The sequence below is a fragment of the Falco rusticolus genome, chromosome 16, assembly GCF_015220075.1.
Source record: "Falco rusticolus isolate bFalRus1 chromosome 16, bFalRus1.pri, whole genome shotgun sequence".
Taxonomy (NCBI): domain Eukaryota; kingdom Metazoa; phylum Chordata; class Aves; order Falconiformes; family Falconidae; genus Falco; species Falco rusticolus.
In genome coordinates, this window is record NC_051202.1 from 435,841 (window position 1) to 462,818 (window position 26,978).

General features: G+C 55.4%; 1 protein-coding gene across 5 annotated transcripts in view; it reads right to left on the reverse strand.

The window, feature by feature from the left end:
• Window positions 1–5,076: 5,076 nt before the first annotated feature.
• Window positions 5,077–26,978, reverse strand: part of TECTA (tectorin alpha) — a 31,488-nt gene continuing 9,586 nt past the window's right edge. For 3 of the 5 annotated variants that reach the window (XM_037409658.1, XM_037409656.1, XM_037409657.1), the window contains exons 7-26: window positions 23,308–23,445; window positions 22,596–22,761; window positions 19,748–20,160; window positions 18,883–19,453; window positions 17,726–18,318; window positions 16,669–17,242; window positions 14,897–15,507; window positions 14,011–14,572; window positions 12,455–12,654; window positions 11,162–11,545; window positions 10,274–10,560; window positions 9,902–10,182; window positions 9,625–9,735; window positions 9,096–9,298; window positions 8,223–8,386; window positions 7,820–8,068; window positions 7,144–7,306; window positions 6,772–6,859; window positions 6,012–6,128; window positions 5,077–5,609 (exon numbers count right to left, since the gene is read on the reverse strand). In XM_037409658.1, coding sequence (XP_037265555.1) covers window positions 5,515–5,609; window positions 6,012–6,128; window positions 6,772–6,859; window positions 7,144–7,306; window positions 7,820–8,068; window positions 8,223–8,386; window positions 9,096–9,298; window positions 9,625–9,735; window positions 9,902–10,182; window positions 10,274–10,560; window positions 11,162–11,545; window positions 12,455–12,654; window positions 14,011–14,572; window positions 14,897–15,507; window positions 16,669–17,242; window positions 17,726–18,318; window positions 18,883–19,453; window positions 19,748–20,160; window positions 22,596–22,761; window positions 23,308–23,445 — 5,970 coding nt within the window. In that variant the 3' untranslated portion in view covers window positions 5,077–5,514. Of the gene's footprint in view, window positions 5,610–6,011; window positions 6,129–6,771; window positions 6,860–7,143; window positions 7,307–7,819; window positions 8,069–8,222; window positions 8,387–9,095; window positions 9,299–9,624; window positions 9,736–9,901; window positions 10,183–10,273; window positions 10,561–11,161; window positions 11,546–12,454; window positions 12,655–14,010; window positions 14,573–14,896; window positions 15,508–16,668; window positions 17,243–17,725; window positions 18,319–18,882; window positions 19,454–19,747; window positions 20,161–22,595; window positions 22,762–23,307; window positions 23,446–26,978 lie in introns of those variants that run through there. The other 2 variants (XM_037409659.1, XM_037409660.1) reach the window with 2 other exon arrangements.

Sequence of the window (26,978 nt, forward strand, 5' to 3'; positions counted from 1 at the left end):
ACGTCGCGGCGGGGCGGGGCGTGGGGGCAGCCTCGCCTCCCCCGCGCGGGGCCACCGGGGCGGGGCGGCACCTGCTGCCGGTGGCGCGGGGGTGGCGGCCCACGGGGCAGCCCTGCCCGGCGTGTCGGGGCGGCCCGGCGGGGGGGGCGGGGCGGCCGGCTGGGGGCGCTGCGCCTGCGGGGCCCGGCGGGCGGCAGGCAGCGCGGCACCGCCCGGCCCTCGGCTTGGGCGAGTGGCTTCACCGGGCTGGCTCGGCGCAGGCGTGGCGCCCGCCCCGCTTGGTGGGACCGAAGAGTCGAGGCAACCAGGCTGGCGAAGCGTGCCCAGCACCCCGGCCCGCCTCCTCCGCCGACTCCGACTACCGGTGGGCAGTGAGGGGCCTGGCGATACACATGACGCTCAGGGCTTGGGATGAACCTTGGAGCCAGCAGCTGCTCCTCCCCGCTGCCGGGCACAGGTCCCCGTGACGCTGGGAAGAGGCGGCATCAGGGTCATGGCACACGTGTGCTGTGGGCGAATCCCCGTGCAGGTGATGCCGTCACAGGATGGCGGTGGCATGGGGAGGTGGTGGCCCGGGTTGGCACTCTCTGGCAAGGTCCCTGACGGGGAGGAGGTCCTGTGTGTGGGCGTCTGGGTCAGGGCGATGCCCGGGGTGAAGAATGAGCGCGTGTACGCTGCATGGGAGCGCTCGGGGCCGGCGGGGCGGCAGTGGGGCGGGAGGCAGCGAGGCACGCCGCCTGCCGCGCGGGAAGCCACTGGTTCCCCCGGCCCTGTCAGGGAAAGCGTGGCTGTGGGCTCGAGGGAGGCAGTCGCCCATACTCAGGCCCATCACCCCCAAACCTGCCGGGAGCACTGCGTGCCATCCCAGGAGACCAGTGCAAGACAGACCAGGGCAAGAGGAGGTTCCTGGGAGACTGTGGCGTGGTTTGTCGGCTTTTTTTTAAAGCAAGCAGCCAGAGCGGGGCTGTGTGGGAAGGTGCCAGCAGGGCGGGCGGGCAGACCGTGTTTTGGGGCACAGGTGGTGCCCGTGGCCAGCCTGAGCAGGCACTTCTGCAGTAGGGAGCATGGGTGAAGCCTCACCTGGAGCGCTGTGGGGGCCCCACTCGCTAACGAAGGCAGGAAGGCTTTGGACCACGTCCAGACAAGGGCAGTGGGGCTAGCAGGCCCTTCCTATGAGCAGGGGCTGAGAACCCCAGGTGACTCTATCGTACATTCTCATCTTGTGAAGCTGGGAACACAGTGGTGTGAGGCACCAGAAAATACAGAAGGAGGGGTCTTGGCAGAATCTGGGCACAGCAGGTGGCACTCACCACGTCTCAGAGATCTTTGGGCATACAGCAGCTTGCAGAGGGGAAAGGAGAGTGCTTTGCGGCACACAGATGTCACCTCATATGTGAAGAAACACTCAGAAGGTGTCTGCCAGAGTGGCAATGGAAACAGGCAAAGGTGTGGAGTGCGCAGATTTAGGAGAGCAGTGGAGGTTATGCAGGAGGAGAGGGAGGCATCAATCCATCTTCCCTGGCGCAGGGACAAGACATGAGGGAAGGGACAAAAGTGATGGTGGGGAAAGCATAGCGTGTGCGGTGGAGCCCCACAGCGAATTAGGTTTGTTTTGTGAGGAAAGAGCCTCAGGGAGACTCGGGGATCCCTTCCTGCTCTACATGGTCTTTGGGTCGGTGCCCGTGATGTGGCTGTCAGGTAGCAATGGGTTAGGATCAGAGTGGCGAGACAGAGGAACAGGCTGCCCAGGGCGGGCAAGGACATCGTGTCCCTGGGGGCAGTGAGGAATTGACACAGGTAAAGAGGCCCTTGTTGGTGGTAAGGGCCCTGACCAAGGTGTGGGATGGCAAATCTAGGACTGAGGTATGGCCAGCCCAACTGCGCTGTTTTGCTGCACACCTCACTGTGTGGAGGTGTCACACTGGCCCTGCCAGGTGTTTGTGCTGGCATGGCCCAAGGGGCTGGTATCAGTGAGGACATCGCAAGTCAGGTGCCAGGCACTGTGGGCAGGAGGGGTGTTGCAGGAGAAGAGTTAGAGATCACGCAGACAGCTGTGATCCACAGTAGCTAGTTTATTGAGTTCCAATCAGTAAATTGAGGTATGTAAAATATTTAATGCCTAGATGAATCTTGCATCAACACTGTTCTCTGCTGCACTTCATGTTAGCATGGAATACAGAGATTATTGTGTTAAGCTGACTACAGGTGTCTTAAACCATTATACATGTGCAAAAAATGTCACGTAGCAACCTACTGACGTGTGGTGACGGGTAAGGCATCTCTCAGCCTTGAGGGGAGACTGCCGCCATGTAGGCCACTGCTGCAGAGGGAGAGGGCAAAGCAGCCTGATGGCTGCAGATATAGTGTGAAGAGCGGTTGATTCATAGTCAGATTTTCTGTTGTGTTCATGCAGTTTTGGCCACTTATCAGCCCAGTCTCTGGCCAAACTGGTTTGCTGGTTTATGTGTGAGATTCTCGATGAAGGCCTCAGATAATAGGAACGACTTTGGCAGGCCTACTTGCTGAGCATCTGCCCTGAGGGGTCTGCTGCGGGCGTGGACCACTAAGGTGCACTGGGCTTGGCAGGAGCATTTGCCAGGAAATAGGGGATTGATTAGCAGTCTCTCAGCACCTTGTGAGGTCGAGGGAATGTATCTAAGGAGGCAGCGTTTGGAAAGGTGAGCTCTCTGTGTGAGTTGGCGGTGGCCCTGGCGTGCATCAGCACCACAAAGGGTGGGGAGTGGAGGAAGCAGGGTGTGGGGTGTCTTCAGGCTGTGCCATGCAGAGGCACAGAGTCAGGAGCACCACTGTCAGTTCTGAGGGGCAGCGCTGTGGAGCGTGGGGTCTCTGCATTGATGGTGGTGTCATCTTCACATCCAGTGAGGCAGGACAGCAGTCCCATTTGCCTGGATGTATTGGTATGCACACCCTGCTTGGGAGCTCGAGTGATGTGGCATGTAGGTATGTTGCGGAGCAGATGGTTCAGGGGGCATGCAGCGTGGTAGCATGGCTGTGGCAGAGAGCAGGGGTAGAGGGGGAAGAAGGTGGCAGCGAGATGTGGTTTAAACCTAGCCGGCTGTTCACTCGCTCTGCCCTGGCGGGATAGGGGAGAGAATCAAAAGGGTGAAAGTGAGAAAAATAGCGGGTCAAGAAAACGATGGTTTAATAGTCACACAGCAGAAGGCCACGCACGCAAGCAAAGCAAAACAGGATGAACTGTTTTCAGCACAGATCTGAAACAGCCCTGGACTACTACTATGAAGAAAAATAATTCTAGCCTAGCCAAAAGCAGCACACCAGAAGAGGGACTGAAGCAAATGGAGGGAGGACTTGGCCTGGCAATGCGGCTGTGGCTCCAGCACCTGGGCAGCTCCCACAGCCTGCCTGGGCACCTGCCTGGCTGCCCTGCTTCACCCACTGACCTTCCTCTGGGCACCCCAATCACAGCAATGAAGACAGTCACAGCAGGCATTCCTCCCTCAGTGTCCCTCTGCCACCTGCACCACCAATGAAGCCAAGCACTCCTCAATGAGCCACCCCCCTGCCCAGGCACCCAGTCATCAAGAGCAGCAACAGACTTAGCCACCTCCAACAACATAGCCAGTTAGCTAGCTAGCTACCCCCAACAAAGACAGCCAGACGGACGGGGTTAGTTCACCATTTCCAAGGGTGAGGTATGGCAGAGGCACAGCAAGGCAGAGAGTGCACAGAGGTAAGTCAGAGAGCAAAGACAGCAGAGAAAGACAAGGGAGCATAGCATAAGCAGACAAGCAAAGAGAGAAGAGGCAGAGAAAGGAAGCAGAGAGAGTCCACAACACCCCACTACACACCTCTTCTCTCAAGGCAAGGGGAACCAGCTGCCCTCCTCCTGCCCCAGTCTCCTCTGCATGCTCTCCGCTACATCCCAGCTCCATCTCACAGCACCAGACCCCACACCTCTGCTTGACTTGGTCATGTCCCCGACCAGCCTCGTCGGCCAGCGCCCCAGCTTCTACCACACATTGCCTGTAGACAAATGGACACCCACCCAGCAGCCACATGCTGCTGGACAGCCCTCCCTCCACACCGGGCACCCTGACAGCCCCCTTGACACACACCCAACCCAGCCGCACCATCATGTCTACATGCCCACAGGATGCTGTGAGGAACAGTATCAAAACCCTTACTACAATCCAGAAAAAACTACATCTGCTGCCTTCCCTTCATCTGCTAGGCAGTTGACCTCATCAGAGAAGGACATCCGATTAGTTAAATAGGAGGTTTTCCCACACTGACTGTGCCTGATGATTGCATTACTCGCTAAATGCCTTTCAATAGTACCCAATATAATCTTCTTCATAATTTTTCCAGGAACTGAGGTTAGAGTAACCTCAGCAAGGAAGCAACTCTGCTGTCCTTTTTTCTCATTACACTGAAAATTTTAAACCTGGCAGAGAACTTGGGTGCCCCCTTCCCACAACAGCTTACTACTTGCCCCATCCCATCCACCTAATAAACCACAGGTGCACCTCCTTCCTTGGCTCTGGCACACACCACATGCGGTATCTCCCCATCCTTATCATCATCATACAGGACCACACATCTTAACGAAGGATTACAACACTTTTTATTCCCACACAGCCATTTCACAAAGTACAAACACAAGACAAGACACCAACACAGACAGCCCACCCACCCACCCACCAGCATGCCAAGACTGCTCTCAACTCTCCTCCTGGGCACCCCAATACCACCCCATGCCTCTGGACCCTGAGCACATTTTCACCCTCAAAAAACCGCTGTGGCACACCACCAAACATGGGAGGTAGTTTCATCCCTCATTTCTCTGGCTCTTGCTCCTGCCCACCAGAAAGCACCTCCTTCCAAACATTGGTACCAGCTTGCCACCACTGCAGCGCACGAACAAGCTTCCCAGACCCCTGGGGACAAGCTCAGCCCTCCACCACACACCTCAAACACCACCTGTGCTCTGGAGAGATGGAGGGCGACACACTTCCAAAGTGTCACAGCGTCCGATGACAACACAGCACTCCAGCCTGCAACTGGCTGCAACACCTACCTCTGGCTGAGTCCATGCACTCTTGAGTCACCGACGGCAGCTCCTGAGGACCATGGAGACCTGCAGCCACCTGTGCAAGGGGACAGCATGCACTCCATCCCATCCCGCACTACTGACAGGGCTGCAGGCCACCTACAGTGCATGCTACAAGGGAAAGCCTGGGAAAAGCTGCAAAATAACCCCTCAACTCCCACGCCAATGATGGAAACCTGCAACCCGCCCCCCCCCCCCGCCAAAGCCCCACATCGATGCCAGCAAACATCCAGCTCTGCCTCGCTGTCGCTGCTGCTGTGCTTGCTGTGTGCCACCTTCATGTCCGGGTCTGCATCTGATCTCTCTCACCTCCATGCAGAACGGGTCGTCGGCAGCTTGGCCACTGTGGGGGTGCTGTCTCCTACCCTACAAAGACTCAGGCTGACGTGAGAACAGTACATTGCTGGACGGCAGAGCCATGCCTACGAGGTCAGGTCCCGCAGAGCTGCACGCAGCCACAGCTGGGCTGCCACCAGAATGGTCACACGGGCATGGTGCTCCCCTGAAGAGCTGGAGGCTGCCAACACAACAAGACCCACATGAGCTGGGGCCCTGGCACAACCCTCCCCCCCGGGTGCCCCGCAAGCTGCAATTTGCTGCTGGGCCCCTCTCTCACAAGCCCCCTAATTGTCCTCCAGCCTCTATCCATGGTCTCTACCCTGCCACTGCCCTGCACCATGCTGTATGGCATCACCACCCTTGCAACTGCCTGCCAGCTCTTCAAAGTCTGCCGTCATTGGCCTCACGGCCCTCAGGTGCCATGCCACCAGGCACCTCTGTCCCCCTGCTCTCTGCCTCCCTCCTATCTGTGACACACTGCATGTTCCAGCCACCTTCCCTGCACTGTTCACCCCTGGACTCGGAAGCCCCCCGTCATGCTTGCCCCAGGCTCCTCTGCTGTGCCGCCCGCAGTACTTGCCCCTGCAGCTCTTGCCATCCCCTTGCAGTGTCCCCGTCACGCAGCTGCACAGGGGTCCATCTGCCTGGCTTGTGCAGATCTGCTCACAGCCACCGTTGTCCTCGCACCAGTCCGATCCTGGGCAAAAAGAGCAAAGGAGGACATCTGAGTAATGCCCCCAGACCCCAAGCCCCTGATCCTTGACTGCCTAAGACCCACACCCCCTGCTACAACAATGGGGCCCACAAGAGCATGCCCGTCACCTGCCAGGCACACCCTCACATCACACACAGCATGGGGATGCTGCTAGGACCCAGCTAGGCCCCCATCGACCCCCATGACCCCAAAGCAACACCTAGCCTGATGCTCACAACTCTCTAGGCAGCCTTTTGGGAAGACAAAGAGGAGCACCCCCAGAATGGGGCCACGTGGCCAGAAACTGAGTGCCCCACACCACCCCAGGCTCCCGCCACCCATGCTACCATTGCGCTGTATCCTACGCAACCACCCACAGACCCCTAGGAATTCACATCCCTGAGCAAGGCGGACCCCTGATGTGGCCTGCACCCATCCGACTGGCACCCGTGCACCCACAGCCCTCATCTCCCAGCAGCAAACCCCCCCTGTCTTGCACTTGTCCTGATTTCTGCTCAAAGGAACAGCCTTGTCCCAGTGCCCCAGGATCCTGCCGCACCCAGCCACTGCCCCACAGCACACCACCGGGCCTGACCCACATGGCAGACAAACCCCCGCAGCCTTTCCTGGGGTCACACACACTTACGCTTCCTCCTAATAGGCCCCACTGAGATGATCTGCTCCTTGGGCTCCTCAGCAAACGCGCTGGCCATCCTCGTGTGCTGAGGGCAGTTCTACGCGGGGATAAATGCCACCTCCATCACTCTTGGCCCCTGCCTGGGCCCCCTCCAGCTCCCGAAGGAGCCCTGTGACCAGGCTCAGAGAGCACGGGTCCCAAGGCGATCTGCCCGTGGCGGGGCTCTCCTCCCAGTGCCTAGAGGGACATGAGACCCTCCTGGCCTCACCCCTAGGGCTACATCTCCGGCTGCCTCTCTGATGCTGGGTCATCCGGGCTCGCCGCCCTCTGCCAGAGCCCTGCAAAGCGAGCGACCCATCCCTCAGCACTTGTCCCACTTACTATTTTGCAGGAGTATTTCTCTGAATCGCAGAGCGAGACGGCGCAGTGGAGGTGAACTTCATCATAATCCCCGATGAACTTGAAGACGGTGACGTGGAAACGACATGTCAATGACACCCCGTTCTCCTCTATGCCGATGGTGTTGTCCTTCATGTTTTGGCACCTGCACAAGGCACAGATGCTTGGCCTGGCCCTCCCATAACTGGGACCCTCCCTTGAGGGGTGCCACTCACCCCATCCCCATAAAGCCCCTCACCTCAATGTGGCACACTTAGATCCGACTGTGCCTGCCTCCTCTGACAAGGGCATCGTGCCCTGCCTCTGTAGCACGACCTTTCTCTGGCACTTCTGACTTTGTTGTACTCCTGCTTCCCAAAATACCCCTGTCTCCTACAGATGCCCCGACACCCATGGCACCGGCGACGTGAGGAAGGCCACTTCTCTCCACAGCTGGGACTTTGTCACATGTGGGGCCACTGACTACCTCTGTACTAAGTGAACTGACTCCTGCACTAACGCAAGCTACTCTGTTCCCCACCCTTTCCAGATCTTGGTCAACTGTCTCATTGACCAAAAGGTTCCCCACTCCAACTGATGCCATCACCCCTTTCAGCACCCTCCTGAACAGATGAAAACCAACAGGGCGTGCTGGGCCACCTGGCCTGTGGTTGCTCACCCTCCCTCGATGATGAAGTAGCGCAGCTTGTCGTTGCTGTCCCGTGAGGGTGTCGCATAGCACTTGTTCAGCATCAGGATCAAGTGGTTGGAATCAGCCCCGACCACAAAGACCCCCACGTAGAGCACATCTCGGGTGGTGAGCACCACCTCGCCCTGCCGGTAAGGGTGCTTGTAGGATGAGTTCTTGTACAGGGCCATCTTGGTTGTGAAGCTCCCTTCCTGCGTCGGCACCGTCAGGTTAATCACGCTAACGATGACGAAAACATAATGGCTCAGACAGAGGAAAGGCTCCAAACCCCCAGCTCAGCACCTTGTTTCGGACCCTCACCACCTCACCCTCCGCCCATGCGCTCCTGAGCCCATGTGATGGGAGAGGCTGCGCAGCTCGTCCTGGTTCCTACCTGAGCATTGGCCGCACAACTGAATCCAGGGAGATCTTGATGTCCAGCTCGTAGGCACAGGAAAACTCCACGTTGATGGTCCGGTCCCGGGTGATGATGTTGCCTGTGTTGTTTGCACTCTCAATCCACACCGTGTTCTTGTACACTATGTGTGTGCTGTTCGACTGCAGAAGGGACACAGTGTGTTGCTCGAGACCGGCCCTCTGTATTCCCTTGCTCCTAACACCTTGGCCCCTAAACAAGCTGCGTGACACTGAGGGTGCTGCTGCCTCTGCTGCCTTTGACCAGAAAGGGGGCAGTATGGCAGGGCCAGGAACCGCTAGGCTTACTCTACAAGACTCGCCTCTGTTTTCCCCAGCCCCCACCCCATGAAAGCACCTCCTGAACATTGCTTGCACTGATGCACAACCCTGCCCTTACCCCAGTGTTGAGCAGGCTGCTGTGGAGAAGGACTGTTGGCTGGCATGAAGCCTCAATGTCCCCCATGCCAACAAGTTCCTTGCACATAACAGCTCAGAATACACAGACTGCTCTCCTCAGCCTCCCAACTATTCCTCTGTCTCCTCCTGCATCTCTGGACTGGGATGCCAGTCAGTAAGGTGAAGGTGTCCACTGCACTGAATGACCATGCACACTACAAAGCCCATCCATGACCTACTGCCCAAGTGGAAGGTGCCCCAGTTGACAGTCAGAGCTATGTGCATGTCCCAGGTACCAGCTGATTCTTGGGTCCCTGTCACTCCATCATGCTGCCTGCCAAAGGCACACTCCCCCCCTGCCTCCTCCACCCTCAAGTTCACATGAATGAGAAGACACTCAAGACGAACAGCCTGGCCTCCACTCCCAGCCCCGGGTACCCTGTGCCCAGCTCACCTGCACCACATTGCCACAGTTGCCTTTGGTGTTGTTGATCTGGAAAGAGATGAAGTCCTCCCCTTCGATGCCGGGGCAGTGGCGGTCATTGACCCGCACCCCCTCGCGCTCAAAGCCCAGCTGGAACAGCTTGCACTTGGAAATGGACACCTCCATTTGGGCAGCTTTGCAGGTCACCTCTGCATCAATGATGTCATGGGTGGCTAGAGAAGACAGAACAGCGTCAGGTCACCACAAATGGCACCACAGGCCCAGGCTGCCGGCCCCCCTCCCCAGCAGCAGAAATGGGCTGGAATCATCTCCTGCAGCATACCCTGCCCACCCGACATCCCTACTGCTCAAAGTGCTCCCAAGCCACAGATGCCTATAACATGCACTCCAGAAAACCTGCTCCTGTCCTGAACCGCACACAGTCGTGAAACCCCATCTCAGTTGAGGTCCCAGCCCTTGGCACCTCCTTCCCCGAGCTCCAGTGGTATGACAGCCTAACATGTGCCCACGCCGCTTGGTGCCAGGACCAGAGACTCACTGTTCCCATAGGGTGGTGGCTCGATGCACCCACACAGCTCCCCGCCGTTGTCCAGCTCGCAGCTGCGGTTGGGGCAGTCAGCGCCCACACAGGGATCTTCCACCACTCCTGCTAAACAGCACAAGACGGAGCACAAACACGATCTTTACCCTCGGACCATGGGGTGGGTGCCTCTGACTGTCATGGGCCACTCCCACCCCAGTGGTCCCTCTCCCACTGGATCCGGTCCCGGCGAGACACAGCTCCCCTTGACCTGGACAGCCCCCAGCTCTCTTACAGCAATTCTCCTTCTCGATCCACTCAGTGCCCAGGATGCCGAAGGTGCGGCAGGCCTCGCCATAGGCAGCCAGTGAGCCACACAGCTGGACCTTCTTGTGATTGTAGCAGCCATCCAGAAAGCAGGACTCGTAAAAGGGCAGGGGGTCCAGGAGGCCGTAGCAGGGCTGGAAGAAGCCTTTCATGTCTGTCAGCTTCAGGCAGTAGCTATCGCTCTGCAGCTCCTGGATCTGGACGTTGTCGCAGGAAGCGGCGTACTGCGAGTACTGCAGCTCGTTGCAGCTGTGGGCACCGGACATGTCGCGGGGGCTCCCATCACAGCTGGCCCCACCCCCACTCCCGCCCAGCAGGGAAGGGCTGTCCAACCGCTCACCTCTTCTGCATGCCGTTGGTCTTCCAGCTCTGCGCCAGCACCACACTGCTGACCGCCGGCTTCCCCCGCAGCGTTGCATAGTCATCTGTCTGGTCGCCATTGAAGTTGCCGCAGAGGCCGCACACCTTGTTTTGCAGCCGCTCCCCAATGACAATTTTGATGACATTGAAGCCATTGTAGCGGATCTGGATGTCGGGGCTGGAGTCAATGACCAGGAAACCCTCCTGGCTGAAGATCTTTGTGGAAAGCCCCGTGACAAAGGGGATGCTCACGTGGCTGCCGTTCACCTGGCGCAGGAGGGGACACGAGGCTGACATCCCTCCTCTGCCTATGGACGCAAGCGTGAGCCGTCCGCAAACAGTTCCATGACTGCCTCCCACTATCCCAGCCATGAAAACACACCACCTTGTATTTGGCCGGAACCGGCATACCCTCCTCCTTCCAGCCTGATGGATTGCTCTGAGCATACCACCTCCCTTAAATGCCTGCTGTAAATGCAGCTGCGCCGCAGAGGGAACCCTACTCACATGTAGAGGCTCTAGCCTGGATCTCATCATTCACCAGGAAAGGCCACAGACGGTGTCCTTCAGAGACTGAGCAACACCACAGCGACAGCCTGCCCTCTGCTCAAAAGCACAGTTTGGCCTGTACCACCGAGGGGGGTGGGTACACGACTATAAACCCCCAGGCTACAGACAGCCTCGACTCCTGCTGGCCCTTTTGTCCTGGATGGCATCCCTCCACAAAGCCCAACAGATGACATCCTTCACCCATAGACCTGCCTGGGTGGGGATGCAAGCCACTGACAGCATCTTCCATGGCCCTCGCAGAGACTGTTGCGCAGCCCTGACACCATCTCCTCTGCTTGGGAGCTGGTTGAGACCTTACCTTGACAGTATTCCTGTCAGTGATGAGAATCTGCTCCTCGTTGATGTAGAAGTACACGGGGGAGATGACAGTGAGATTGGGCGACGACCACTTGTCAAAATTTATGATGAGCTGGAAGGAGAAGTCAGGCAGCTTCTGGCAGATGGTGGAGAGGACGAAGGCACAGTTGGCAGGGAAGCGGAGGAAGGCCCCGTCGAAGGTGCGGAAGACGCCGCCGCCTGCTGCCAGGCAGAAGGAGCTCCTGGTGCTGAAGCAGCCACGGACGCCGTTGCGCAGGGCGCACTCCTCGTCCGACTTGCAGTGCCGTGGGTCACACTGGATGAGGTTGCGCCGGAAGCAGCGGCACCGGCGGGTGCAGTCCCCATTCCAGAAGAGCTGCTTGGGCTGAAAGAGGGACCCGTCACCAGCCAGCAGGGCCAGGAACCCCTGCCCTACCCTCTGCGGACGCTTGGGCCAAGGTTTATGCCCCTCTGCCACGTGGTGAGCAAGAGCAGGCAACAAGGACAGAGGAAAAGGCGCAAAGAACATGCTTGCAGCTTGCACCTACCTTGCAACATCTCTGCTACCCACAGGCAGGAGGCAGCTGCATGTTTCCACTGACACCACAACCTCCCTTGCCTCTTGTACATGCACAGAATACACAGCGTGCTAAATAGATCCTTGATCTCTTTCTCAAGCCCTGCTGGCCACCCCCCATTCTGCTTGGGTCCCCATACGACAGTACCCCAATACTGGCCCCTTATGGGTGCAGGGCTTGGCAAAGACACCTTGTGCAAAACAGTTTTACCAGCACAAAATACAACCCACTACAATACAAGCAATGCCACCGGTACAACACCCTGCTGAATCAAACTCCCAAGTAACATCCAATAGCTACAAATAAGTATTTCATGTGAAACAGTAAACCTGTCTTGTGTGGAATACCTGGAACAATGTGATCATACAGTGCTGGACTTTGGCACTCATCAAAGCCAGTCTTCCCAGTCACCACCCTTTTCTCCTCCCTCCTCCGTCTGCTTCTGCTTGATGCAAAACCACTACACTTCAGAGCAATCCCCAAGCATGGCCATGGACTGGCAGACACACGTGACGCTGATGAAGGAGAGGACCTGTCCCTCCAGCCCTGCAGAGCGCTCTTTCTGACTTAGGCTATAAGCCCAGCAAACGGACCCAGCACGACACATGGTACTGGCCTGGCCGGACTGCTATCCCTGCTCAGGTCACAAGACTCTGCCCAGAAATACCAGAAAGAAGGTGGCAGAAAGCCCTGAGAGAAGGATGTGAGCAACGTACCTCGTAGTATTTGCCATCGGAATAGCAGCCGCAGTTGTGGGGAAGGATGCAGCTCTTGCCGTTGAGGACATACCCAGGGTCACACTGGCATCCCTCCATGCAGTAGTGGCTGCAGTCACTCTTCAGCCGGATGGCAGCACATCGGGGCTGGCACAGGGACACGCAGCTCTCATAGTGGCTGTTGGGGGGACAGCTGACGGCTGCGATGTCACCAGCGGACAGAATGGATACAGATCAGCTCTCCGAACAAAACCAACCCGGCATGGGGCCATAATCCCTGCTGCTGGTGTCACCAGGCTGCTAACTCCCCTGAAGATAGTTAACATGGACCACATTGCCCAGAGAGGGACCCAGAGTTCCCGGGCACACAACTGAAGGGAAAAGGCACCCTTCATTCCTCCATCCTACACCACTTGCCAGCTTCCTAGTCCAAGCTGAGCAACACTTCTCCATTACTCACCACTGTCTCTGAGCTGCTGCACACCAGTTCCCCTGAGACCCCTTTCCCCATGCTCTCTGCCCTCCCACAAACAAGCCTGCTCACTGACAGCAGACTAATATTGCCCTGTAGGAAGCATATCGTGCTGGCCCTGGGGCCTTTCAGGCAGCATACGGAGCCTCCAGGCTCTCTGTGTGGGGACACATTCCAGGAGAATCACATTCTTTTTGCTGGGCTGCTCGAGAGTGAAGCCTGCAAGGTGCCTGAGGCCACTTCTCCCCATGCCCTTCTGGGGACCATTTCAGATCTGGTGTGCGGGGTGCTGGTCAGCAGCCTTGCTACCCCTGCTCTGTGACAGCAGTGCCTTCTGAGCCATGGGTTTACTCGTTAGAAGGAAGAATGACATAAATTTAATTTTCAGTCTTGTTAGCAAAGACAATTACTTCCCATCTGATTTGCCAGATAGATTGGCTGCCAGAGAGGCTTGCGGCTCCCATCCTCAGGAGTCTAATTGAACATCGCATCATAATCTTATTGACAAGAGCATGCAGCTTCATTAGAGCAAACACATACTCCTGGCTTTGAAGCTGGCTAATATAATTCCTGTTTAACAATGGAGGGATGGCTGACACCTTCTGAACTTGAGGATTCCCCCTTTCCATCCCTGCTCCTGCTATACTGCACAGAGTTTGTAACAACTCCAAGAGAGCGTAGCGCCCCAGGCCTGATCCCACACCTCTGCCTCACGCAGAAAGCGTAGGAGGGACCGGCTGCCCGGCTGTCAGCCTCCCCTTCCCCGGTCTGCAGATAGGTTGGTCTGGTGTGCTCGCCAGTGGCTATGTGTGCACCCACTGTGCTACTTTACCTCGCTGCTCTGTCGACTGCCCCCTTATCTGGCAGGCAAAGAGGGGACCCCCGGGGCCATCCCCAGGCGCTGACTGCAGGGACCCGGGACATTTTTGGGTCAATGGTCCACAGGTAGCTGGCACCTGCTGGTGCTCCATATGGTACTCTGCTACCTCTCTACAGGCTGAGCTCCAGCAAGTGCTACAGCTACAGGGGCAACACCAGAAAGCACCTCTAGAGAAGAAGGACCCTGACGCAGGGTGGCACTTACAGCATGAGGTGAAGTTCCTCCAGCCGGTAATGGCAATGCCTTGTGTCTGGCATGTGCTGGCGTAATTCTGCAACCAGCTGCAGGCTGTTTGCATGGCTCCCCCATCAACACAGGTGTCAAAGAGGCAGTTCTTGTAGAAGAAGCTGGGGCTGATCTTGCTGTGGCATTTAGCAAAGACGCCGCTTTGGCTTGGGATGAGGCTGCAGAGCTGTTGGGGTTTCCAAAAGCCTTCCACCTTCCCGCAAGCAGGGCAACGGTCACCACAGCCCACACGGCAGAATGCATCCCGCTTCGCCCAGCTCTGGACAAATTCAGTGACGCTGGCAGCTGGCACACCGCCTGCTGCTGTCAGATCATCCTCAGGGTTGCCATTGTAGCGGCCACAGAGGCCGTAGGTCAGGTTCTGGAAACTGCGTGGGACGGTGACAGAGAGGAAGGTCTTCCAATCGTACACCACCTTCAGCCCAAAGTCGGTCTCAACCACAATGTGAAAGCCAAAGGCAAAGATGTTCACTTTGCCCTGGCCCAGCTTCAGGGGCAGGTAGAGACGCTCATCATTGATCTGCAGGGAAGGAAACAAGACGCATCATGAGTAGGAATGATGATCAGAGCTGCCACAAGAGGACACACACGTATGAGGGCGGCTTGGCACTCCCAGAGCAAGGTCCTCACTAACCTCACCTCTACATCCAAAACAAAGCAGCCACAACAGAAGCTCCCTCCAAAAACTGTGCCTGGCAGCACCCTACAGACAAGCCCAAGCATATGCACTTCCTGACCCCCGGAAAATCTTGCAAGCCCTAAGGCCTCATGGCTAGAGAATCACTCTGCGTTTGGGAGCCACAGCAGGGGAAAATAACCACAGTTCTCACGGCCCTGCACTCACCAGCACAGTATATTTGTAAGCACGGTGGATGACAATGTTGTAATTGAAGACCTCTACTTCAACTTGTTTCACCCACAGGGCCAGAGAGGTGTCCCGATCCTCATTCTTGGCTGTAACAGTGAACGCTGGGAAAGTGTCCGAGCGCTCTGCCCTCGGTCGGGCGATCGTGGTGCACAGGACCAATGCGCAGCTGCTCTGGAAGTCGAAAGAGTAGCCATCAAAAGTCAGGTAGTGCCCATAGCCGGAGATGATGCAGGAGGCATCAGTGCGGACATGACAGTAGTAAAGGCCGTTCTCCTCCAGGCAGTACTCATCATCCTTGCAGGAGACATTCTCACAATACACGCTGTTGTCGGAGCCATTGCAGTAGCAGAGGAAGTGGCAGGCGATGTCCATCCAAAAGGTCTGGTTGGTGGCCAGCTGGCGCCCCTCGAAATTGCAGCCGCACTCGCTGCGGGGAACGCAGCGGGTGCCACGGAGAGCAAAGCCCTCATTGCACTGGCAGCCCTCTGCACAGGTGTCGGCGCAGACAGGGCCGGTGGCCAGGGTCTCGCAGGTCTCCACGCAGCTCATGCACTCCTCAAAATGGCTGTTCTCTGGGCAGATGAGAGCTGCAGGGCCGACAAACACGGAACGTGAGCTCCTAGCTCCAGCAGCCCCAGGGCAGCACCGGGTGGGGAAACAGGCAAAAGGTGGGAATGGGGAGAGTGGTGGCTGATTCAGGGGGACAAAAAGCAAGAGGGGAAATGGTCCCAGCACCTTGCCACCCACTGGCTCTTCCCCTCCCCTTTGCAACCCCTTCTCCTCCCAGCCATCACCCTCCTCACATCACAGCCCTGTCCTGCCACATGCTGAGCAACACCTTCTTCTGCTCTTTTGGAGGGTACAAGGCCAGGGCTCCTGAACGGATGCCTCCCTCAAACCTCTGTGGTGGAGATGGGGGCTGCCTCCCCACCATGTACTTCCACGCTGGGCATTTTTCACATTCATTTCTGAATTATGAAAGTTTTCCCATCAACGGCAAGTTTACAGTGACAGCTAAAACCAAGCGTTATTCAAACTATCCTCTGGTGGTGGTGTATAGCACTGTAAGAACCATCTGAAGCTCTGGAATGCTCCTACACTGCATCATAAAACTTCTCATGCCTCCTGAAATGCCACCCTGAAATCACTTCACTGGGAAATCTGTCTCTGCTGGCTAGAAACTACTGTCAGTACACGCAGCAGCGCTGCCTGGCCTTCGGGCTCATGAGACGCTGCATTCCTACCACAGTTCCCCTTTCCCTTCTGTATGCTACCCAGTAGCACGCTTCATACGTGCTGGCTCTGCTCATGGTAGAAGGCTCTACTGGGCATAGCTCTTCCAATGGCAAAGCTGACCTTAGGTTGACCAGTAGAGAAGAGAGTAGGAAAACTGCCCCAGACTGCCAGCGTTTAGGTACCTCTGCCCCTACCTCTTCATATGACCTTGAACATCTAATGCTGCCATTAGTGCTGTTGGGTCAGGGCCTCCCTCCCAAAGAGCCCTTCTGCTATTGAGTGCATTCCAGCTCCACCACAGAGGAGCACCCTGTGGGTAAGGGGTACCTACTGGAGACGAGAGAGGAGATGGTGGGGAAGAGAGCCCATAATTTTGGGCATCCCATAAGAAAAGCTACTCTACCTCTGTACACCCACAAGCTCCCAACAAAAAGACTTTGCCTGAGGGCAATGGGGTCTAATGTCCCCTTCTCCATGTACTCCCATGTACTTGAAAACTTTGGCAGACTCACGGCAAAAGCTGTGGCTCCTCCACTGGCCAATGTCCACCTCGGCATTCTTGCAGGCACTGGCGTAGCGTGCCACCGAGTCACACAGCTCCGACAAGTTGCCCCCACTATGGCAGAGACGGAAGAGGCATGTCCTGTAGTAGGCTGAGACATTGACCACACTGTGGCACTCCAGGAAGGAGCTGTTGGTGGGGTCGTTGATGATGCCGCAGTTGGAGCGGCTCCTGTACGACTTGAGCAGCTCTGAGTCATTATTGCAAGCCTTGAGGAGGTCCCCGCACTCCCCATTGCAGATCTCATCAAACGTGGTCCAGCTCTCCAGGAAGAGCTCCAGGTTGTCCGTACACTTGCCTTTGGGCAAGCAGAACTCATCGCTGGCGTTGCCGTTGAAAAAGCCACACAGGCCCCCAGTGCAGTTGAAGTAGGTGGTGGAGAGGTGGATCTCTAGGAGGCCTGAGTCATAGTAGCCGATAGCCAGGAGCCCCTCCAACTCCATCATGGTGCCGTTGTCACTACGGTAAATTTCCAGGCGGCCAGAAGGGTGGAAATAGGGCAGCTCCACATCATAACCATTCACCTACATTCAGTAACAAGCAGATCAAGATGCTTCAGGGAGGGTGACACAACTTTGAATGATCCTTCCCAGCTGCTGGTCGCACTGCGCTGGGTACGCTAAACACTCCCTGACCCAGACCCACCCTCCAAGGCCCAGAGCCTCCTTTGACTGAAGGCATACAGCTATTTCCTTGCTTTTTGCCCCACCGAGGTTGTCTTTCCAGGGAAAAAACAAGTTATGGGAGACAACCACAATGTCAGGAAAGCCTCCAGAGCTGACTCTCACCAAGTGACAACTTCGCAGGCACCTAAAGGGCCTCCACACAGCAATGGCCCACGCAGGCTGCCTGCGAGTGCCACCAGGGTGCCTGAGGCCCTGACCTGGAGGAATGATTCAGAGCCACAGACCCACGAGCCCTTCTCCAAAGTGACACTGGATCACACCACCAGCCACCACCTCCCACTGCAGCCCTGGGGTGGGCCGCCCTGATGGCAGCACCTTTACCTTGATCTCTGACAGGCTGGTGCCTCCAATCTTCACCTCTTGGCCAACTGCCTGGATCCGCACGACACGTGGTCCATTGGGAGCGGATCCGGGTTTCTTTTGGCTGATGTCCACCTCGATGAAGTCTGGTCTCTCTGGACAGGTTTTGAGCAGCGTGTAGGAGTGCTCCAGTGGATAGGGGAAGGTGACACCATCAAATGTCTGCAGCACCTGGTTCTGCCCCACCAAACACAGGCTCTCTCGCTTGGGGTAGCAGCCCCGGTAGCCATTCTCAATGGAGCAGACCTCTCCTTCGGGACAGGTGGTATTAAAGCACCTGGCCTCCCCGCCATCCTCACACTGGCACTCCACTGTACAGTCTGCTACTGCCCAGAAAGACTCCCCGATGGCATAGTACCGGCCATCCACATCGCAGCCGCACTTCTGGACGGGGACACAGCGGTCCATGCTGAGGACATGGCCCTCGTTGCACTCGCAGCCCTCGATGCATGGGGATGTGCAGGCAAGCGGGGCCGTGAGGTCCGAACATGTGGCGGGGCAGCTGCTGGCACACACCGAGTAGTGGCTGAGCTCTGGGCACTGCACGGCTGTCACTGTGGGAGCAGAGGGGAGACAAACAACAGGAGGACTGTATTACGCCATGGTTCAGGGCCAGTTGCCTCTTTCCCATTGACCCATAACAGAGACAACACAAAGTGACCTGGGAGCCTCACTTGATGGTAGAATTGGTGCCTGCGTTTCCTTCCAGCACCTCCCTGGCCATTCCTCTCATGCAAGCAATAGCTTCTCCAAAACAGTCCCAGAGCCACCCACAGCTATTTAAGGCCACAAGCAAGGAGGGCGGGCCGAGAAGCATGCTGCTGGCCAGTCCCCATTCCAGTCCAGCCTCCATCTCTCATTGTGGTGGCTAACCATCTGCAGAGCAATGTGGAGCTCATGCCTCGTGCCTGATTTGTGCCATCCTTTTGCTGGCACAAGAGTCTGATGCTGTGGAGAGGAGGGACTGATCGGCTCCTGCCCAACTCCATTGCCTTGGACAACTCCCTCCCCTGGATTTCTGCCCCCTCATCTCATGCACTGCTGGAACATGGACAGACCCCTGAAATCGCTCCCCTTCCAGAGGGGAAGGCTGCCGGCACACACATGCGAACACTTACTGCATCCCGTCTGGGTGCGCCACTCTCCCACCGAGATGCCCAGGGCCTGGCACACTGCAGCGTATGCCTGGATGGCTTGGCACAGGCTGGTGCCGTTATCCCGTTTGCTGCAGAGGTCATAGACGCAGCTGTGGACGAAGGCAGTGGGGTCCACAACGGCACTGCACTCCCACAGCGGCCCACTGCTCTTGTTGATGAAGCCACAGTATTCGGAGGTGAAATAGAGAGACTCGGTGGCAGTGTCGCAGAGGCTGCAGTTGTCCCAGCAGCCAGCTGAGCATTTTCGCTCAGGGTGCGGCACTCGCCAGCTCTCGCCCAGGTCCGGCACGGACACGGCCAAACTCCCGTCTGAGCGGAGGGTATCGTCCTCGGGGTCCTTATTGTAATTCCCACACAGACCGCATGTGGCATTGATGTACGTGCCCGGAACAGAGATGGAGGCATAGTGTTGTCCATCGTAGGTCACCAGCAGGCCAAAGTCAGTCTCCAGGGCTGTAGATAAGCCACTTTGGTAGACTTTTATTGCGCCCAGTTCCAGAGAGATGGGTAGGGACACCACCAAGTCATCCACCTGTGGGAACAACACCAGATGAATGACCTGGCACATGAAATAGCAGAGGAGTCATACCGGGACACGGACAGGAGCTGTACATCCCTGTTATGGGGTCTTAGCATTAGGGACATGCACAGAAGGACAGCCATTGGTAAGCCACAGGCATTTTCCTCCATGCCTGTTACCTGTGCCCATTCCCTGAGGGACACCTGGAGCCCAGAAGTGCCATCTCACGCTCTCCAGGCTGCCATTGCAGCCACAACCTCGGAGGATTCTACCCAGCAAGTTTTCCCCTTTCAGTAGGGCTCTTACCTTTGCTTTCCCAAAGCTGCCCTTAGGGAGGACAATCTTGTGTGAGTAGACCTCCACAAAAATATCCCTCAGCCAGGAGACGGAGGAGCCGCCTCGGTTTTCATTCTTGGCCTCCACGTTGAAGTAGGGCAGCTGGGAGTCTGGCCAGCACTGCCTGGCAAGGAGGTAGGAGCAGGAACCCTGGAAGTGAAAGAGGAAGCCATCGAAGGTGTGGTAATGTGGATCTCCAAACACCACGCAGGTGCTGCTTTCCACCGGCACGCACTGGAAGAACTTGGTCTTCAGCTCGCACGCTTCAAAGGGGCTGCAAGCCACCTCCTGGCAGAAGATCTCATTGTTGAAATCCAGGCAGCGGCACTTGGTGGTGCAGTTGGCATTGTCCCAGAAGATTTCCCCTTGACGGAGAAACTGTCCTAGAAAGACAGAAAGAGAAAAACCCATGCTACATCACTTCTCTAAACAGAGAAACATGCATTAACTGCACCACATCAGTCCTTGGAGGGGTCTGCTGGCCCTGTGACTGAGACTGCCACCTGATACGAGGCTTCTCGGCTGCCTTCTTTGCTCAGACTCCCAGCAAGAGCCACTCAGCAAAGCACTGCGATCACAAGCTTCGTTTTCAATGTACAGTGCGTCCCCTTCAAGTCCTACCCATGCCACAAGTCCCTGGGATGGTGTGAGCACTGCCACGAATCCAGGGTCAGTGCTGCACTGTGCAGGCTGGCTAACTTGAAGGCTATTCCTTCCATTTCGGACACCCACCACCCATATTTTGCTTCAGTATCTCAGTACACAAGAGCCATTTTTGCAGTTTTCTTAAAGGGAAACTCCACTGGTAAAGGTCATGGCTTTTGGAGGTCATTTCCAGCATTGTTGCTGTACTTGTGCAGTCCTTCGTCTTTGTTGCCATCTCCATAATTCCTCCATTCATATTTGCCGGTTGAAGAATGACTCTGCCATCAGTGGCCCAGAAGCAATTCACTCCCATTCAGAAAGTGCTCATAGTAGTTATGAAACCAAAGAGCTGTTGATAAGTAACTTCCACACCATACACCAGTGACGATGGAAAACGAAGAGTGATCACACAGCAATAGACTGAGCAGACTTGTTACACGGCGGTACTATAAAGGGAGGCAGGTTTGCCTGGTGAGAGACGTGAGAGGCAGAGAGAAGATGGGAGAACAAGGGTGGCAAATACCCGTGAGAGTTTCCCTCTCCTCCATATGGCCATCTTTCACACTTCTCATGCGCGTGGCTTCCGCCGTGTGCGCTGCCTGAATTTACCTCTCCTAAACTTTTTGTTCTCTTCCCTGCCTCCTACAAAAAAAGCTATTTTCTGCTTCCCTGCAACAACATCTCCTCTTAGCAAGACCCACTAGTGAGGGCTCCCACACCACCTGTCCTGGTGAGGGGGATTTGGGCAAATGAGTGCCATTAGGTGTGGTGAGCCTCCAGCGCCTTGTGCTGCATCTCCTCTCATGGAGGGCAACTGGCTGTCCACCATGAAACGCAGATCCAGCGGCAGGCCCTAGCCACACTGCCCTTGTCATATGCAAAGCTGAGACTGGCTGTCAGCCCCTTTGCAAAGTCCAGCCTTTCTCCCTGGGGTCAGTAGCCAAAGTGGCTGGAGCAGTAGGACCTGAAAGCTTCGCTGAGGCTGCAAGAGCCTCGGAGTCTCATGGGCCTTCTTTGGTAAAGTCCTAAACCAGGACATAAAGAAGCCGCATGCCTCACCGCATGGTGACATCTCCAGTGTCCGTCAGCAAGTGACGATCCTCTCTTGCTAGAAAGACCCCTGGAGCACAGTGGAGGCTCCTGACAGTTTTATTTGTCAAATGGCAATGCAATAATCTCTCTACAGCAGAATCCCTGCGCAGTCGCTGTTGCATCTATTAATAATTTTATACGCCCACGCTGTCAGTGACACCTGCACAGACACTGTAACTAGTGCAGGGACATGGCATTTGTCCTGCCCAGAAAATCTGCTATTCCTCCTGCAGAAACAAGGGGAATGGGACCACACCATCAGCTTTCCTACTCTGGGAGCAAGAGGAAGTTGCTGTCCCCAAGTCTTTCCCATTGCCACCATCAGCATCACAGAAAAAGAATTGAGATTGACTTTGGGTTAGGGTTCTCCTGGGCTAAAGAAATGGAGGCTTACAGCAACACCAAGGTACCAAAATCCCAGGAAGGAAAAAAAAAAAAAAAAGAAACTAGCACCTATGACATTTTTGTTCACTGGTGGTTGAAAGCAACACTGAGAACACAGAAGACTTTCAAGTATTTATGGACCCTTCTCAGTTTTCTCAGAGCTACCAAGTCAGGTCTCATCCACACTGAGAATCTGCTGCAAACACACCTTGTGTGCTGGGTCTGGCCAGCTGTGAGTGTGCCAACACCCAGGCCATGCCAGCCAAGACAAAGGCCAAATAACGGCTGACAATGGCTCCTTCACATACACTGCCAAGGATGTTCTCCCATCAAACAAGACGTGGCCATGCTGACACAAATGACAAAGCTCTCTGTCCACGCTGACACAAATGACAAAGCTCTCTGTCCACTCTTCAAGGCATTAGCCTTTTGCTGTGGGCAGACTGATGATCATTGCTGGAAGTCGAGTGATGACTTCACACGGCATGCAGCAACTTGGAGATGTGCATGGGACCCCATCCCTGCTCGCATGTTTCTGTCCCTGCAGCTGCAGTTCAAGGGGATGCCTTGGCAAAACCACAAATCACTCAGCAGCCCAGAGCAGACGGGCAGCTCTCCACCAGCATCCCCACAGTGTTACCTTTTGCTACACTGCACCCCAAAACTTGAACAAAAGCAATGCCATTTCCCCCCTTACCTCTCAGGCTGCAACCATTGGCTGGATCTATTTCCCTGCCATCTATTTTGAAAGCCCAGCGCCCTGGAACATTAACATTGGTTGTTTCTTCAATATTGACAATGTCAGGAGTTCTGGAGCCTGGGATGCTAAAGAAGTTGGTGACATTTCCACCATTGAAGCCAGCCTAAAAGACAGAGAGAGCAAATTTCACCACACAACTTTGCTACAGGAAAGCAGTGCTGTATTTCTGTGCTTCTCTGTCCCCCACAGTAACTCCCGAGTGTATCTTCTTTAATTTTAAAGTCTCTTTTCAGGGATTTCAGTTTTCAGGTAGTTTGGATATCAGTGAAAAGCTCAACAAGTACTACAAGCAGTATGGAAGTATATTTACAGATTTATGTACATATATATACATCTATATGTACGTACATACATTGAGATCTATGGGTATATGTATTGCATGGCCAAGATAAAGTAAGGAGGAGACAGACGGAGGCTCCCCTTACGCAGGGAACCTCACCCCCCTCAGGCAGATGGACTGGCTGCGACAAGGCTGCTGACATCAAATTTTGGAGCGCTTGTCCCACTGTGCCCCGCAGTGGGCTTACAAGTCCAGTGCTGGGGATGTTGAGGGACCGAGTGGCATAAGTGAGCATGGATACACTGGGAAAGCTACAGGCAGCCATCTGAGAGCTCAACAGAGGTGGGGATATGGGAACAAGAGCCTCACCTGGGCCATCACCCCACCAAGACCAGTTAGGGGGTCCCCTCCGCTGGCTGTCCCTGTGGTCCAGCTGATTTCATGGTAGTTAAATATGGCAAAAGATGACACTCCGTCTGTGATTAGGACAGCTTGGAAAGTGTTTACCTGTTGAAAACCATGAGCACATTCACAAGGTGACACTGCTTTTCCCACGCTGCTTGCCTGCCCTTCTGTCATGTTCGCCTCTGGCCCAGTGAGATGCAGGAGCCTCACAGTGAAGAGCGGCAGAAGCCAGATGAGACCCGAGATGGGCTCACACCCACTGCCACAACTCCACCAGCCCCCATCACCACCTCCACCTGTGAGGATGAGAAGACCATCTCCAATCTGATCTGACACCAATAGATGGCAGCGTGAGAACAAGCTCACAGGGAAAAAGCAATCGGCAGGATTCGGATCGTTACGACCTGTTTATCTTCCATTACCCTATCTTAGCTTTATTCCTCGCTGCATTGTCTTACCCGGTTCCCTTCCACATTCGTACCCTACAATACTGTTAACGGTGGATTACATCCAAGTCAGCCATGTATATTATGCTCTTTGCTTGGCTGCCAAATCCCATTGCTACCTGCTAAATCTGCTGCTCATGTTCTTCCTTTCACTTGAAATGACTCTGCATTTCCAGCCCCCCAAACTCCGGGTACATTCACACAACTGCCAGCCTGGGCCCCGGGCGGCAAGGGCGAGCTTTGTCAGCTGGCGAGGGTGGCATAGCCCTGAGCTCTTCCCTTCATGGTTGCACAGAAAGACAGAAGGGGCCTGTCCCCTTGAGATATCCCCTCCACCCATGCAGATCCAGCAGCAGAGGTCATCACTGGGAACTAAAAGCCCATCGCTTCTTTCAGGTTTCTATGTTTTCCTGTCCTTCCCATCCCTGCCCATCCTAGACTGCTCTGTGCCAGGACCATGTCACAGTGAACAACTGCTCCTCCTGCCTCTGAGCGAGCAGGATTTTAGTAGGGGACAAAGTCTGGGCTGCCCCCTTTTTAATTATTCAAGGGGAATATTAGGAGTCCCAGCTACCTGGGCACTGCAAACTGTGAAGGAAACTACAGCCACAGAAACAATTACCAGGCGATACGGAAAGCACATTGATTGAACCATCTCATGCTAGGAAGTGTTAGGGCTTACCCTGCCAGCAGCCCCTGAGAACTGCAAGTGGAGAGAGAGAACTGCAACTGCGCTGCTCCACATTAACAACAGGGCACACATGCTGCTGGAGGAAGGGAAGATGCCAGAACCGAGGGGCTGGAGACCACTTTGCACCACTTTACATTCCCTTACAGCAAACCCACTAGTTTGATTATTGGCACTGAGGTGAGCACACACTCCAGAAGGCTGAGGCGACCCCAGGGCTGCACTCACTACTTGCAAGCCACCAGGGATGTCACCTCCAAGGCATATTAGTCTGCCATGAGAAATCTTGGAAACGGAGGTGAGGCAGCCTGCATGAGCTGTCAGGGAGAGTGAGAGATGGGGGCAGAGCTGCCTCACAGGAGCTGCAAAAGGCACAGTTCACACCAGGGCAAGTGGGAGAGCTAGCTAATGGGAAGGCACCATTTCCACTCCTGCCTCCATCCTTTCCCTGGGATTCTGCCTCCTACATCTGGTTTCCTCTTCACCACCTTGGCACACTTGCTCATCTTTGCCAAGTCTTTTCCCATGACCATGAGATCAGAAGGCACTAACACATAAAGACAATTTCACTTTGATAGTGCAACAACAGCTCTTCGATGGAGCAACAAAGCCCGCTCCGGCCAGCTGCTTCTTGGAGGGTGGCAGGAGCTGAGCCGGTACCAGGAGGTGTAAGACGGTTGGCACTCCTCGTTAGAGCACTTACACGAACCCCAAACATCTCCTTGTTTGGTGCTCACGGCCAAACATGCATCAAGCACCCTAGCTGTCTAACAAGGCTTTCAGAAACTGAACCTGTTTGCTTGGGTGTCATTGAGGGACAGTAACCACAGGCCACATTCACAACATATTTCTGCAGCTTTTCTGCATTGCGATGAATTTCTTGCTTAAGTTGCGTCGTGCTGTTCTGCGTGCCAACCTGGAGCCCTGGCCGCTATTGAACAGGAAGGCTGCTCTATAACAAAATAAATTGCATTGTGTTGCAAATGTAATTCTTCAGGCAATACACGAATCTCTATATTGCTTGCTGTCTGCAAATATATATATACATGTATTTTTCTTCCTGCAATTGCTGCCAGGACTGGCAAAAAATATGCATTAAATCTCAAACCTCTCTAACAAATGGAAAAGAGCTGAACCGTTTATCAGAGCCAACTCCTCAAGACAGAAGAAGCCAGATTTTGGCACTCACAATACACAGCCTAATCCTAAACAAGCCTTTCCTCAAACATCTAGCAGGGATCCCTCACTTGTTTCCCGTGCTCCGAGCTGCATGGGCCCTACCAGCAATGCATGAGTGACCCCGGCATGGGCCTACCAACATCAGCCGCGGTCACAGCTCACATATTAACCAAATATTTAAAAGCTGCTCATGCTCTGAAAAACATCACACTGCCTTCTCCATCCTCTGAGATATGACTCACACATTTATGGAAATGGAGCTACCGTGGCAGAGTCACTAGCATGACTCTCTGGTCAGCCTGGATCAGTCTCTCCGTGCAGGCAGATCAGCTGTCATCACAAAAATGCTGTCAATATTCCCCTTGGTTTTCCCCTTTGTATCTCAATGTCCACACAGGATTTCAGAGCAACTGTTCAACCCTTTTCTATGAGATGCCTTCACCGCCCTCTTGGATGAGTGCTGCAGAGAGTGTTTCAGCCTCTGCCACAGAAAAAGCCATCACAATTTGAAAGGAACAGGTTCTTTTGCCAAATAAATACAAATTAAAACTCCCATTTTCTCTTTCTTGTCTCCAAATCCTCAGAGAGTGGATTACTTCCAAAACTTAATTTACTGCAGATTTCTGCTCATTTTCTGCTGGAGCAGCCCTCCCTTCTTGCAGAAACAAGGAGCAAGTAACAACCTTAGCTTTGTTTCAAAGCTGCCGTGGCCTCACAAGGTGAGCTTGAGGTGTAAAACCAGAGCAGACTTGCACTGAATCTTGGGTGGACATGAGCGTTGGGGAGAGAAGGGTGAACTCCAGCCTCAAGAGGATGACCAAGGAAAAGAATGGAGCACAGAGCAGGATATTACGGCTGGCCGGCCAGCCCACCCCACAGCCTGTTCTTCCCATTGCCCCTCATGCTCTCCTCCCCCTGTGTTGGGAAGCCCTGCTCCCTCTGCCCCAGGGCTGAGTGTGGGGCCAGTTTATCCTGATCCCCTGCAGCGGACAGACCTGATCCAGCACGGGGGATCAGCGGGGGGCTGCCTGCCAGTCCCACTTCAGGACAGGACGCAAGCACGCGTACACTTTAGCATGCCCCTTGTTCCCTGCTGCACCCCTGGGCACCGCTCACCATGTCACTGCCTCGGGAGGGGCCTGCCCTGCGCGCACGCCTCGAGCACACGTGCCCTGGCACACGCGGCTGCTGCACACACCGTGGGGCTGCTCTCGGCACCGGGCAGCTGCGACTGGGTGCTCTGGGTCTCACCCGACACCCTGGCCCCATGATAATGTGCCTTCAGACCGAGTCACTCCTTATAAACTGATGGGTCAGGAACA